Genomic DNA, 15280 nt, shown 5'->3' on the forward strand with positions numbered 1-15280 from the left:
CGACTCCGAACGACTCCGAACGACTCCGAACGACTCCGAACGACTCCGAACGACTCCGACTCCGGGCCACTCCGGACGACTCCGGACGACTCCGAACGACTCCGAACGACTCCGACTCCGGGCGGATCTAGTGGTTCCATTTTGCCGGAGTTGGAATTGAACTAACAATAGTCGGAGTCGGATCGGAGCCGTGGGTGCGCTCCATACAGCACATCACTAGCGCGGACCTACCTTCCGGAGTCGATTCCGAATTTATCGGAGTCGGATCGGAGTCGACTCCGGATTTTTGCCAACTTTACCCATCACTAATTTCCAGCTTTCTTCCAGGCCATTCGGAAGCGGGCTTTCTTTCGATGCTCTTATTGTTGTCTAATAGTGCCAAGCTGTTGTAGATGCCGGAACGGGCTTATGCGCCATCCACAAACTGCCGTACGGTGTCCATTTTAGACGCTAGGGGGTGCCGTTCTTTGATCGCGCACGTCCCTGGACGAAGTTGCTTTTCTTTTTTGGGCATTACGGAAAGAGTTCGACTGATAGAGGTGAAGCATTTTGTCTACTGATTCACGCAAAACTAGTATAGAAAGTACAATTAACGTTTTGCTAGTGCGGGATATGATAAACTCATGGAAAAAGACTATTTTTATCCTTTTTAATGCAAACGTTGTAACTTAGTCTATTATGAATGTAACACAGACAGTTTATTTTGCAGTATTAAGCTCTATTAGTCTAAGTAGAAAAGGTAGAAACAAACGCTCGTGTCTATTTCCAATTAGAATGGTCCTTCGTAGAAATGAAAATTTCCAAATTTGTTTAAATATAGACACACATTTAACTTGACCCTTTTAAGCATATTTCAGAGCTTTTAGGAATCGTTTTTTGCTACAAACTATCTAATTTCTTCGACTTGAAAGCCATGACTGAAGGTCGGTCAATGTTGCGCGGTAAAACCAACGTTTACGAGTTGTTTGTACAAATTTTCAAGGATTTCATGAAAACGCATGTAAAGCCAAGTATGATTTCATCACTGAATTTTAAGATTAATCAAGGTAGATGTGTGGCTGTACTGATTCAAAAATTATACTCACAGGATTGAAATGTAAAACAAAAATAGTTCAGAAAACTAATACACAGAAACGTACTGCCATGTTTATGTATCTCATAGAGACTCAACTAAATGAGCAGTAGAGTATGAGACGAATGTCGATTATTTCGTAAACATGTATCGTACATGTGACATTCACATTTCTTTCATTTCAGGCATATATCTTTAGAATGTTTAGTACCGTGGATCTTTTCTTATATCAATTAAGTCCTATCCTTTGAATTATGTCCTATCATTTTGCAATAGAGATCATAATTTCCTTTGTTGTACCTAACAAGCTACACATAGGCTATTTGTACAACATCGAAATCTATTTCTCAATGACTATTTTAGACAGTGGCGTATACTATCTACTTTAAGGTGTTTAGAACTCTAAAGATGTTGGATCCGGAAACAATGTGCGCCGATGACGATAACATTTCAGAGCACGGATCGTCTTGATGAAGGTTTTTAAAGTTGTCTAAAACGTGTTCTAAATAAAATCAAATAAACCACAAAACTACGCACAAGTGATGCAATCGCTATCGTACAAAAACAGGCCCAGTTTCAGCATGATTATGCCGATTCAGCACCCAACAAAATGTATATTCCCTGTTGAAATGACACATCAGAAGTCCTTTCCCTACTTAACCACGTTCAATGAATGAGTCTTTCTAGCTTCGGAAAATTCTTTTTTTTTCCTCATCCAGCCTGTGCTGGGCGAGCGTGAACCCAGCGCGTAAAAGGACACAATTTGCATTTTCGTCCCATGTGCCATTTCAATCAGCCCTCCGGATATTTTGAACATGTGCCGACCCGCCGACACTAGCTGTGGCGCTGTGGGTACACATGCAATCATTTTGCAAAGTTTGTCCGCACTCAATTTAAATGACATAAGCTCACAACTTCGGCGATACTTTGCACATTGTGGCGGTTGTGTTTTCCACCGTCTCCATTCAAATATTCATTACCCTGGGCACTCGCCCAGGGCAACAGGCAACTGCTAATGAAGGAATATTGTTACGAAAACAACCGGGTGTTGCTTGGTGCTGGTAAACGCGTCGAACTCGAGGCTAAACATTCCTAAGCAAAAGAGGCTCGCTCAAGATCTTGGGCGTACCGAGCCGATAAAATCCCTCTGTTGAATAGCAAGCACCAAACGAAACCATAACACGCTTAGGGGCAAGATATGTGTACGCAGCAGATCAGCCAAACGAATTGAATACATAAAGTCAACACGCACTTTAACTTTTCACTCACTGCCCGGGGTTGGCACTGTGGGATAAGCGGAAGCCGCTTGCTGGTTTCGTTGGTTTTACACAATTAATTTATCCTTTCGCCTGGGCCGCCTTTTGCCCATGCCCATGTCACCACAACTAAGCGAAAGAGCGTGAAAACCATTTTATAATATTCAATCACCCCGTTTCTAACTATGGAGCTGGCGTCACTTTGATGCTGGCTAATTTCTTCACATCCTCGTGGGGCACAGTCTGTTCGACCCGGTCCCAAAAAACGGATTTATGCGAGACGGAACGGAAGAAAGGCTACATCATTAACCGATACACCCGCCACCAGCCGAACGATCGGAAGCGGTACGAGTGTTTAGGCGAATAGCCGGAGCTAACCTGCTTAACGCTTTGCCTCCTCACCCGAGGTTAGCGTCGCACACGACGCATGGCGAGGCGTACGAGGAAACGAAATCTGATACCAGCCGGTGGCGACCAATCGCAATCATCACGCTCCATATGCTGCTCTCCCGCAAATACGAAACAAGCGGGAAGCCATCAGCAACGCAGGCGACGACGAAGACCATTGATTGATGAGGGTTGTAATTTATGGTGCTCATGGGCACCCTGCCCGAAACTGCTCAGCAAGTACAATTATATTTATTTACATTTTGCGCTCCGTGGTTGCCTAAGTCCCTAGTGCGGGAAAGCTGAAGTTCTTGAGCAAAACTTTTCAACGTGGGTGAACCGGTACTTGAGCGGAATGATGCAACGGGTAATAGTTTGCTGCAGAAAGTTTTGTTTTTTTTTTTCGCAGAAAAAACTTTACAAGTGCCTTTTTGAAGCACTCGCTCCTTAGCATACTTTGTGCAGGGTTTATGGTTTTTGCATTTTACCTGTTTCGTATGTTTTTGCAAGTTTAATTTTTGACTGCGTTGAATGATGGAGAAGCTAAACTAAGCTTACTTATGTATATATTTTTCTTTTGTGAGATGAAACTTTGAATCGCATTAAATGAAAATGTTTTATAGTAAGAGGTATTATTTTCTATTACTTATTTGGCATACATTTTAGCCTGTGCAAACCTGCCTTTTCCACTAATGGGTTTGGCATTTGGGCTTATTGAAAACAGGATAGTTACTCCTACATATTCTACGTAGACTTGAATCAATGACGGGCGAGTTGAGTCGCATCTAGGTATGGCTTTCTTACAAGAAGTAGATCTGCGAATTTTTATCATTCGTATAAGATATTTGATAGCTATCTTTAAGGCCAGCAAATCTATGGAACCTGTACAACTTACGTCAGAATTCAGAATTTGATTTCTTATAAAATTGCTCTTCCTGAAGAAATTCTCGAGAACCTTTTGAATTTCTATTTCCGAGAAGGTTTCATACGAACGACATACTCACCGCCAGTTCCGGTTTGCGGTTTAAGCGTCATGCATTCAAACATCTCCCCTTCACGATCAGTCGCTTGCCAATCCGAGCATATAGATTCTGGACAAAGATGTCACACAAGCATACTATTCTCAGTCATATCCGGTTGAGTAATGTGCAATCGGTATTTGTGAAATATTTGTACTATTTGTTTCACGTGACATTAACGAGATAGCTGACACTCTTTGCAATGCACCGTATTTGAAAATCTGCATCTGTTTATTCGTACGATATCATCAGCATCTTTGCTGGAATAAGAGATAGTATTGTTTACTCCAGCGTCCACCAATTGCACCGTCTGGATTAACAAAACTCATACCTCTTATTTTAATTCCCGAACAAAGTGTTGCTTCAAAGGTATCATTTGAGGAAGATCGCGATATAGTTCAAGAAATCGGCAGCGTTCTAACAATATGAACATTAAGTCTAGAACTTCGACGAAGAGTTAGTGTTGGAAACTGTTGTAAACCTTACAACAGTTTCCAACAGTTAGAGTATATATACAGCGAAGAATCCAATTAATTGTGTCGATTGCTATATGCGTACAATCATTTGTCGGTTGAGCAACCATAAATACTACAAGCATGAATACTTATCTACTTTTGTAGCTAATTTAGATAGGATTTCGTTTTGTTTATTTGTTGCTGATCCAAGCTTTTATAGTCAGGCTATAGCAGAGGTTGAAATTAATTAGCCTGGGACCATCATTTGTTACTCTCAGAAATATAGTCCCTTGCCATTGTCCTCCTGGGGGTTATAAAAGTAAAACTAATGAATGTTTATTAATCTTATAGTAACAGAAAGATACAGAAATAAACTAATTGCATATAATTTAATAATGCTCATTTACATGGTATCTCTGATTTAGAATCTTGTAGTTGATTTTACATGGAATCTATTCTGCTCTTCTGTTACATATAATGGCACTAATAATGGCACTAGCCAAAATATAAAAAATGTCCTATGAATTCAAGAAAATCAAATACATTTCAATCAGACAAATGAAGAAATATAATAAAAACATGACTTTCCCTATAACGTATAACGTTTTGATCTTTTAATCACATTCTAAAAGGTCAAAAAAGTAATAAAACAAAAAAGGAACATTAGGATATTTAAATTAAACTTAATGTTATCTTAATTCATCGTTTGAAAAGATATTTTACTGCATCACAGCTATCATTGATTTCCACTAATGTTACGTTCATTCAAGAAGGATTGTCAATTTTAAGTTTCTTTTTTTAATCATTATTTAATCGGTCTCGTACGACTTAATAACAACATGCCCGTCAAGGGTTCATGCCCACAATGGATCGTGCCCCCATACGTAGGACTGACTATCCTGCTATGGTAATAATTAAGTCACTGAAAGCCGAGCTCAGCCGAGTTGGTTTTTCTTTTATAGAAGTCAGGCTGATACGGCTGTAATTAAACAAAATATAATCCAAACCTTTGAGTTGGAATTCATCTGACTTTTTTCCTACAAAAATTGTATTCATCACAACATTTATTACTGTCATTACACATTATCATACATACTATGGTTGTGTGGAATGGCGAAACCGATGAAAGCTATTTTCACGCCATGCACTATTCTAACATGCTTTTGGTCATTTTGCTATCTATCTCATTTAACAGTCATCAATCATCATCATGGCCCATGTCAGACAATGACCAATAAGATTGACATGCATGATAATCGCTTGTGAAGCTATCTGACCTGATCTGATCTGGTCTGGTCATTGCCCGTACAGATTGATTTTTATCCCGGTCAGTAACAACTTATAAAGGCGTCAAATGATAATGTTTCATGGATAAAAGAGTATAACAATGTTGCAATATTATTTAAAAAAAATTCTATACAAAACTTCAACCACAAAAAAGCAGATTTAAATTATTTCTAAATTTCTATGATAGTAAGCGTCTGTGTTAGCGCAAAGCATTGTCTCATTGAACAAAGTTTACGCCAGCAATTGGAACAAATGCTCTATCACGCAAAACGCAAAAAAATTCACGCCGCTTTATTATATGAGCCGCTTAACAACGTTGCTTTTCTATTCCTTTTGTAGGCCCGCAGTATCATTGTCAACAGTGTGTTTCACAGCACCAGCAGCGAGTGTTTGTGCTTTTTGTTTTCCTTTGTACGTTAAACCAACAGCCAACAAACATGGCAGCGCATGACAGCGGTGAAATAAACCATCGCAACACAAGGTCACGCAGTGAAATGCGCCACCGGCACAGCTAAGCCATTATTTGCAAGAACAGTGAAAATGCAGCAAACAAAAAAGTGAAACAGCAGCGCCTCGTTGTATCGCTACAAACAATGTGAGAACGGCTGTGATTTAATCAAATGTGGTGTCGGACAACGGACCACGAGAGACCAAAGAATCATCTGTTTCACCACGGATTAAAACGAACCCTGCGGTGGGAAATGTGTGCCGGGAAAAAAATGTGAAACGATCGGGCAAAATAAATAACGAAAGGCGATTTTTCTATCACACCTTGGGCATCAGTGGTAACCAGTGGCGGCGAGAGATTCTCATTGTCGGTGTTTTTTTTTTGTTTTTCATCGCTATCAAATAATCCCTAAATCGTTTCGAGTATAAATCATCCCGTATCCCGTCGGTTGCGATGACGAACGAGTCTAAAATTACGCCAACCGAGCTACCGGGGCTGCATCATCAGCTGCCGATGCTGATGCCCGACGGGACGTTGGGCAACAGCTCTTGGACGGATCTGCTGAACTATACCTTCGAAAATGAGGCGCTCTATCACGTCAACACATCAACCATCGAGCGAATCGTCTCGCTGATGGTGCCAGTATTCTTTGGCTTCATCGGACTCGCCGGCCTGCTCGGCAATGGGTTGGTTGTGTTGGGTAAGTGAAAAGTAAAATGTGAAACAGTATTATAAGTAGTTACATATCACTAGCAATAAAAAAAACACTGTACATTGATTCAATCATCCTCTTTTCATAGCAAATGCATGCTCAACAAACATAAAAGTTTTGAAAAATTCTAAAGCAGCCTGTATAAAGTGCAGCTGGATTTAATAAATTAAACCGTAGTGGGAAAAATTGCTCCAAGTCCAGTCCAAGCTAAAGCAGGACAACATTGTAGCTCGATCGTATGTTAATAATGAATTAAGTATAAGCCATAAAAAGAATTCGTCGTATTTTAATTACCATACGAGTCCGTTTGTACACAACGGTACGCAACATTGTGCCTTTTTCAACTGGTTGAGATTGTCCCTTTTTGTGTGGAAATGGGCTACAAAGCATTGCTCACCTGACTGTTTGATACGTAGAAAGAGGGCTTGTATTTGAATTACCTGAGTAAATATGAATGTATTCATTATGGATGCTTGGAAATACTGCACCACTGCTGGAACCGTTCATCTACACGTGGCAGGGATGAGTTTTCATAATAAAAGTATGGCTTATGAATGTTCATGATTGTTATGCAAAACGCTTTCAATATAATCGGTAGTATTAAAAGTGTTTTCAGTATTTTAAAAATGGATAATGTTTTTATATAAACATGCAGTGTCGGATTTTCCTATAAGCGGACTGAGCGGCCGCGGAGGGCCCCGGCTTAAAAGGGAGCCCGAGCTAGACCTCCACATGTTAGTTCACTTTTATAAGCGATTGATTTTTTGTTATTAATGCACAAATAAACGGAAAACTAAATCATTCTCAAAGTAGTACATTCTTACAAGTAAGTGTGTGGAATGTGTTGATAACGTTTATAGCAATTAAAAGATGTTACGAACTTTGGAGATAATTTTTGAAGGCCAAAACAAATTTTACATACTTTTGCACTCTTCTATATTCAAAACAATAAATCCTCTCCTGATAATAAGTCATAAAAAAGCTCCTGGGACGATGAATTCATATGTTTTAAGAACTTCCTAAACGATCTCGATTGCAAAGACGAAAAGACTACAAATACGCAAGTGCAGGATAATCATTGTCGGACGCTTGGATTTTAGGCACATTTTATGTGTCTGTGAAACAGGCAATCACACACGCTTTGTATAGTGGCTTTCACAGCTCATGTACATGAATGAGCAAACAAATGTATTGCAAACTCTGCTCTAAAAATACAAAAGTATAAATGAGTACAATTCAGATTTTTTTGGTTTGGTTTTCCCGATATGCCTTCATCTAGGTATACCTAGATCTGTTCTGAAATTCGGAAAGTCTGGAGTTTTGATAACTAAAGTTTATCATTTCATTGTTCATTGATTCATTTCAATATAAAAGACTCTTAGCTTAGAAAAACCACCTAATGCGTACTTGTGTTGAAAAACTACTACTGAGAATGAAATGCTTCTTTATACCAAACACTAGTAACACTAGTATAGTTAGTATTTGAATACAGTTTTGATTTTTGCACTACCGGAAACAACGAGGATGCACATCCTAAAAATATGCAAAATATGTTAGCTTGATTACACTAAGACTATAGATGCTATTTGGGCCGGTCTGGTGGTACAGTCGTCAACTCGTACGACGTAACAACATGCCCGCCATGGGTTCAAGTCCCGAATGGACCGTGTCCTCATATGTAGTACTGACTATCCTGCTACGGTAACAAAAAGTCACTGTAAGCCAAGCCCACTTCACTAGTGGGTACAGGCAGGCCTTGACCGACAACGGTTGGTATGCCAATGAAGAAGATGATAGATGCTTCTTGATAGATGATAGATGCTAAATGACAGAAGAAAATTAATCCCTAACGAAATCAGGATAACATATTTGGTATTCGTAACAAGATATTAAAAAAAGCGATATTATTTTCTGGACTTTTAAGGAAACCAGGGACCCCAATTCAATCCCCCGCTTAGGGCCCCGAGATGGATAAATCCGCCTCTGATAACATGTCATTGCTAAAATCTAAAATTTTGAATATTTTCAAGACGTATTGAAAAATAATAGGAAAAATCATTTTTCACTATCAATTTAACAAGGGTTGATGCTGATATCTGTAATTGCCGTAGAGGCTATTTCAGATTTCATCATTTCAGATTCCTTCATTTTGATTTTGCACTTAATATTATTACTTATTAAAGGGAATTCGAAGGATATTGCTTTTAAATCCATTTTATATGGAAATATATCTATATATATTTTATATGGAATATATATTTAAAATCTCTTGATTTTTAAATATTTGATAATGGTATTCAATCCCAAAATTAATTAAAATCAGATCCTTCAATAATCTAAAATAACACCTGAACGTATTGATGCTAGATATATTTGGAACATCGAACTATAGACAGTTATTCCACATGATAAATGTACCAGAATGGCTAAGTGGAGCAATACAGAGATGAGTTCAATTAATCAACTTCAAATGAATTTCATGTTTATAATAAAATGACGTGGGTATTAAATTAAATTTACCCGTTCATCATCTCTTATGATGTGCTTTTAATTATACATAGAAGTATTGTTGTGGACAAAATATTAACGTAATTTAATCTTCTGCAATTCCATCTACCATCTAACTGTAGGCTTTTGTCAACACATTTTCCTGTGCTAAAATACAACACAATCAAGCCCGAGGACGTTTCATTTGCTCATTCATCCCTTGTAAAACGAAAACCGTTTCCATTTTTCCTACATGCTGTGATTGACACTCAGCAAGGCCATGACAGAAGCAAAGCAAAAAAACTAAACGAATATCATATCAATCTGCTTTGATGGTTAATGGGCGCTGTATGCTATCGACAAGCTTATCACAATACGCCCCCAACATGTTTTGCTTCGAAATGGTAATTTCGTCTGCCATCAGAAACACTCCTCGCAAGGCAAAAACATTTCTAAGAAAAACCTGGTGAAAATTGTACAGCAACACTCCCGCGCAGCATTGTGCCCGTATGTGTGTGGGTGTATGTCTACCCCGTAGGCTCCGCAGTTCCGATAATGAAATTCAATATCTTGGCTCAAAAATGGCCCCTTAAACTGGAATGGGTTGAAAAAAAAAACAAACAAAAAAACAGAAAAAATACAAAAACAAATCGAAAGTGCACCAACTACTCCACGAAGCTTTACCGAGGGGCGGGCGAACCGTGAACCCAATCCAAAGTTCCATGGGCGTATCAATGCCGCAAGTGCTTTCCGACGGATTCTGAAACCGAGCTGAAATCCGACACCATGCACTAAAAATCAATCTCACTGATGTTACCGTTGCACAAACAGTGCTGCCCTCAGTTTGCGGGTGGGGAGGATCGGCCGGCCGGGGGACGATAGAACTGAACTATAAAGTCGACCCTTCAAGCAGAATAAAATTCATGACCATTCTTCAACAAACTCCACTCCACAGGCTGGCGGTTGATGGACTTGTTGATTTTTTGCGATAGACGCATGGCAGCAAGCACACCCATTTGGTGAAGAACATAAATCTTTTACACCGTGAGATGGCACATGCTAAAGGATCGGTGGGTTTGAAATGCTGTTGAAGAGAGTGTACTGAATGGTTGGAGCTGTAGGAGTGTATCAGATATCATCATATGTGTTAATTTTAGTAGACTTGTTTGAAATAGACTTGTTTTGAAGATTTTTTTCAACATTTCAAATCATGAAAACAGAAATGAAATATTTAAACCGTTTACTGTACGACATTTTAAATGTCATAACCAAACACATTCTTTACTACGTTTCGTGTATATGAAAAGCTCTGAATTTAAAAGTCTAAAAGCATATTGGATCATTCCTGTTCCAATCTTCCAGAATGTGCATTTTGCATTCCATGAGGATGCTCGTTTTTTTCACAAAAGCGCTTAGATCAACTCGGCAGAAAGCAAACAGCATCGTCATCATCGATGAATGTGTTGTTAAGCTCGCCCGGTGTAGCTTACTTCACTTCGGGCAAAGAAAACGATAGCTCCAAACCAAACAACACATCATGCAACCCTATCAATCTTCAACTCCCGCCCAACGGGTGTGAAGTTTGTTTTTACAGTTTCATTTTCTTTGCATACTTTCCGACACGGCACGTACGATTTCTGCCGCCCCATTAGAGTGTGCCCATACCGGCAAGGGATCGTGGAGCGTTATGATAAGGGTAATTAATCTTGTTCGGCTGCGAAGATACTTGGTTGATTTAACCCTCAGCACGAAACGCCCTCGCGCCACACCATCGTTACGACTAACCTGCTCCATTACAGGCGCGAATATTGCCGCTTCCCTGTAGGGTTTGGGTAGCCGTACGTGAGCGTATGAATGATGACCGGCACGAGAAGTATCTTTTACACCGTACGGTCGTGCGCTCCCTGCCATCCGTTCCACCATTGAAGTCCATTGACGCACGGGCTAAGTGATGAATGAAGCGGGCTTCCAGTACTATCCGCGGCGGCTGAAATTCCCATGAACAGGCCATGGAGTGCTACTAGTACCCTTCCACTTGCTAGGCCGCAGAAAAGGAACGGATTTGCCCCACCGCAGCTTGGGGGATTATCGCTCGGCTAACTCAAAACCGAAGGTCAATCCTCAGGGGGGGAGAAGAATACGGTGAAATGAAAGTACGGCTGTACGGAAATCCTAACTAGTAACGTATTCACTGTGTTTGCTTCGGAAACCCTCAAGAAGCTAGCAGGAGTAAAGTTATGTTAGTCTCACAGGAAAATACTTTACCTCATTGCTACTTTAATGCTCTCCGTTCAATCGCTCCCCAGTGCTTAGCAAAAGGGAACTTTGTGGAATATTCTATCCGCTTCTGTTGCTACTGCAACATCTACACGCAGCAGCTCTATGTCCCCATCCCGCAGGCAAAACGTCGATTCATTGCACTGAACCCTTTTCAACTTTGCTGTTCAGGAATTTTCATCGCACAACCACCTCCGGAGGAGTCCTTTTGCCTTTGCGCACTATCATTATGTCGAATTCCAGCAACAGCAGCTCAGTATTTGCAAGTGGTGACAACATCAAACAGCCATGCTTCCATTGCACGAAACTCGCATCACACACACGCTTGATGACCTTCTGCAAGGGGGAAAAAAGTGGGAAACTTGAGAAAGTGTTACCATTCCGCATGAGAGACTGGGCGTCTCCATTGGCACAGCAGCGTTTTTGAAGTGTGGAAAAGATCCTGTTTTTGAGCTAGGGGGAAAAAAATGAACTATCACGATTTCATTTTACGACCATGTGCATTGTATAACTTTGTATGAAAACTTTTTCCATTTTGCATTAATGACCTGCCATTGTTTGTTCCGCTACGCTATACATTTGATCTAGTTTATATAAGATTATAGCGTTTGTAGTTGTGAATTATCGTGAAATGAAGTTTGTAGTTTTTTCAAAGCTTTTCATTCTACATTACTATTGCATCATTTAATAAATAATATACCTTCCTGTCCTCCTATTCCCTGCCAAAGACATGCAAAGAGCATTAGTTCCAAGCCAAATTACCTAGTCTAACAAGATTCGTCGTTTGTCATCTTTGTGAGTCGATTAGCTATTGATGAATCTCTTCTTTTGACACCAGCATCCGGTGAAACATTTCATCCTCACTATCACTAGCTTCGTGGCACCTTCCACAAACGCTTGATTGGGGTTTCTTGCTGTCCCTTTGCATAATGATGCTACTCGCTTCGACTTGCTTCTGTTCGAATCTCCTCTTAGGTAGGGCAACGCAGAGCGAAATATTCACTCTTATTGAGACACACCCACCCAGACGGAGGGACCAGAAGCTAATCTGCATTTGGCTTGCTCGGCTTTATTACATTGACACAGGATAAAACTTTTGCACGGATGGGCGACAGTCAGTGCCACCATTACCACGAAGGTCCATGCAAATTGAAAGCCACGCGCCGTCCACGGTTGCGGGAAGGAAACGGCCATTACAGCCAGGCGTGCGAAACATAATAATATACGCTACCTGCAAAGTCCCTCGGCGAATGTTTTGGAAAATGAACACCCCGAAAAATAATATTGATGTGCACAGTTGAGCACGCAGGGAGTGAGATACGGCTTTTTTCAATTTGTCCCAATGTCACCGCGGGGAAAATAATAATAAAAGTATGATTGATCGGTACACTCAAAAGCACAAGAGTGGGGACAAGATTCGCAACATGGTTTACACTTTGCTGGAGCGTCTAGCTTGCATGAAGCTTGTATGTAAATGTAAACCGTAGGATTAATAGAGAGATAGAGCGAGAGTGCTATCTTAATTCAAAATGATGTATTGAGCCATTTTAATGAAGCTATTCAATATGTTTTAAAGAATAATTAATGTTTTAGCGTCAAGAAAGAGGGCTTTAAAGATTAAACATAAAATAATATTTTTTAAAGTTTTTATTTATTTATTTATTTATGTATTAAAGCTTCAATTTCATATTTACATTTGGCTTAAAAGTTATGTCTCTAACTTTGGCCTGTCTTACCCTGAGACCGAAATATTTATTCTACGAAACAGGGATGATCCAGCAATCAGGCGAATGGATGGGAAGACTCCCACTAGGCCAAATGGATGAGTATCGATTCGCCAACCGTATCCACACTGTCACACTGGCTTGCCGTGGGTTCCAACAATAAATCACGAGAAAGCCAGACCAAATAGACTAAGCAGCTTTCGAAAGACGAATGTTGTAGAGCCAAAAACAAAGAAGAATAAAAGAAACAGTGGCATTCTTCAGAGTTAAAAGCTAATATTTTGGGCCGCATGCGTTCAAGCGTTTATGTTCATCTTTTTGTGTAACTATTACCTTAGAGAATTATGTTAGCTCATATTCATATCGCCAGCCCTTACCGCTTGAATGAGTCTGTCAGAGGGCAGAGGATACGCTTAAAAGATTAAAATATAATTTCGTGTAATGTCCAAGGCAGAGTATGATGCTTTAAATCGAACTAATTTATGGGTCAGTCGGTTTTTGGTTAGATATTGCGAGCTATTCGCTGTTTATTCGTTTCTTAAAAAACTAGGAAATAGCCAAAATTTAGGCGAAGGCAAATTTTTCTAGTGTGAAATTCAGTTGGCATCAAATCGTCTATAAACCTTAAAAACAATTCCTACGATTTCTACGACTGTCGAATAGCAAAAAATAACTTACGAAATGTTGGAGAAGCGTTGTTAATTGAAATATCTTCTGCCAAATGAGCTGCTTCCTACCATTTTCTCACGCTTTACTTTCACACTCTGCTCACCCCTTTTTTCCAGTGGTTGCCGCGAACCAGAGCATGCGATCGACCACCAACTTGCTGATCATCAACCTGGCAGCGGCTGACTTGCTGTTCGTCGTGTTCTGCGTGCCTTTCACTGCCGTCGACTACGTGTTGCCCGAGTGGCCCTTCGGAGAGTATTGGTGCAAGTTTGTACGTGACGTTGTATGCAAAAAAAGGAGTTTTCCTCAGCCCACTCATGGGCTCGTGGCAAACTTCCAAACAGCTCCGTAGGGAAGCTGCAAGTCGCTTGCTAATGCCCCCATTTCTGCTTCCTTTTTCGTTTCGACAGGTCCAGTACATGATCGTCGTCACGGCACATGCCAGCGCGTACACACTCGTCCTGATGTCGCTGGATCGGTTCCTGGCAGTGGTACATCCCATCACCAGCATGTCCATTCGTACCGAGCGAAATGCTTCACTGTAAGTGGATTCCTTAGCTGCTCGCTGGCACGTGGTTAATTTTCTTCGCACGAAAAGACGCAAACTCTCGCTGCATGCGATGTCTTTTTTGTTGTTGTTGTACGGCCCTTCTGGCTCGTGCGATGGCTGGCTCGATTGATTTGTCCTGTCCACTTGAGGATGACAAATAGCCTCTTAGCTTGTATGTTACAACTAGGCAAAATGAGGAATCGCTCATCATCGCTTTTAGTGGGGGGGGGGGGGCGATACACGGTCCCCTTGCTAAAACCCTCTACCGATCCGGTGTGATGACAATCCGTTTTGATTCGACTCATTTTATCGCTCGATGCTTAACTGAATCGATTTTGCTCTCTCCCTCTAACGCTCTGTCTACTTTTGCTTCCTTTTTTTTATTTCGCAGTGCTATTTGCTTGACGTGGTTTGTCATCCTAACGACGGCCATACCGGTGGCCATCTCGCACGGAGTGCTGTTCTATCCACGCCAGGGTGGCTATTATACGGCATGCCTTTTTCTTCACAATGAAGGCTACAGCTTAGTTGCCTTTCATGTAAGTAGATTCACACACACACATTGATGTTCTTTTTGCACCCATTTTATCATCACTAGCACAACATATTTAATTGCCTACTACCTAGGATGTTGTAGGCACCCTAATTGATTCCTTTCTATACGTTGTTTGGCGTTGATTACCAATTACCATCTCGAAAGCTGGTGCGTTGGTAAGCGTTTGCGTTTGTGATTTATCTCATCATTTGTAATTGAAGCATCAAGATGTGAAACACATGATTAAATGCTCGAAGACTTATTAAATGATCTGAAATTTGGATTTTTTCTGCTTCATAATTTACGAAGTACAGTAACAGACGTATTTTATAATCTGGAACGTGCGATATTGCAGTGAGCAGTGCCTTTCTTATAAATAAATAAACAAGCATACCATTCAGT

At 40.4% G+C, this 15280-nt stretch overlaps 1 protein-coding gene across 4 annotated transcripts in view; it reads left to right on the forward strand.

The window, feature by feature from the left end:
* The window catches only part of LOC120951431 (allatostatin-A receptor), a 50575-nt gene that overhangs the window by 6327 nt on the left and 28968 nt on the right, over positions 1–15280 (forward strand). For all 4 annotated transcript variants that reach the window (XM_049605859.1, XM_040370142.2, XM_040370143.2 and 1 more), the window contains exons 2-5: positions 5816–6624; positions 13910–14064; positions 14204–14334; positions 14735–14882. In XM_049605859.1, the coding sequence (XP_049461816.1) occupies positions 6378–6624; positions 13910–14064; positions 14204–14334; positions 14735–14882 (681 nt within the window). In that variant the 5' untranslated portion in view covers positions 5816–6377. The remainder of the gene's footprint in view (positions 1–5815; positions 6625–13909; positions 14065–14203; positions 14335–14734; positions 14883–15280) is intronic.

Source organism: Anopheles coluzzii, chromosome 2, assembly GCF_943734685.1.
Source record: "Anopheles coluzzii chromosome 2, AcolN3, whole genome shotgun sequence".
NCBI lineage: Eukaryota > Metazoa > Arthropoda > Insecta > Diptera > Culicidae > Anopheles > Anopheles coluzzii.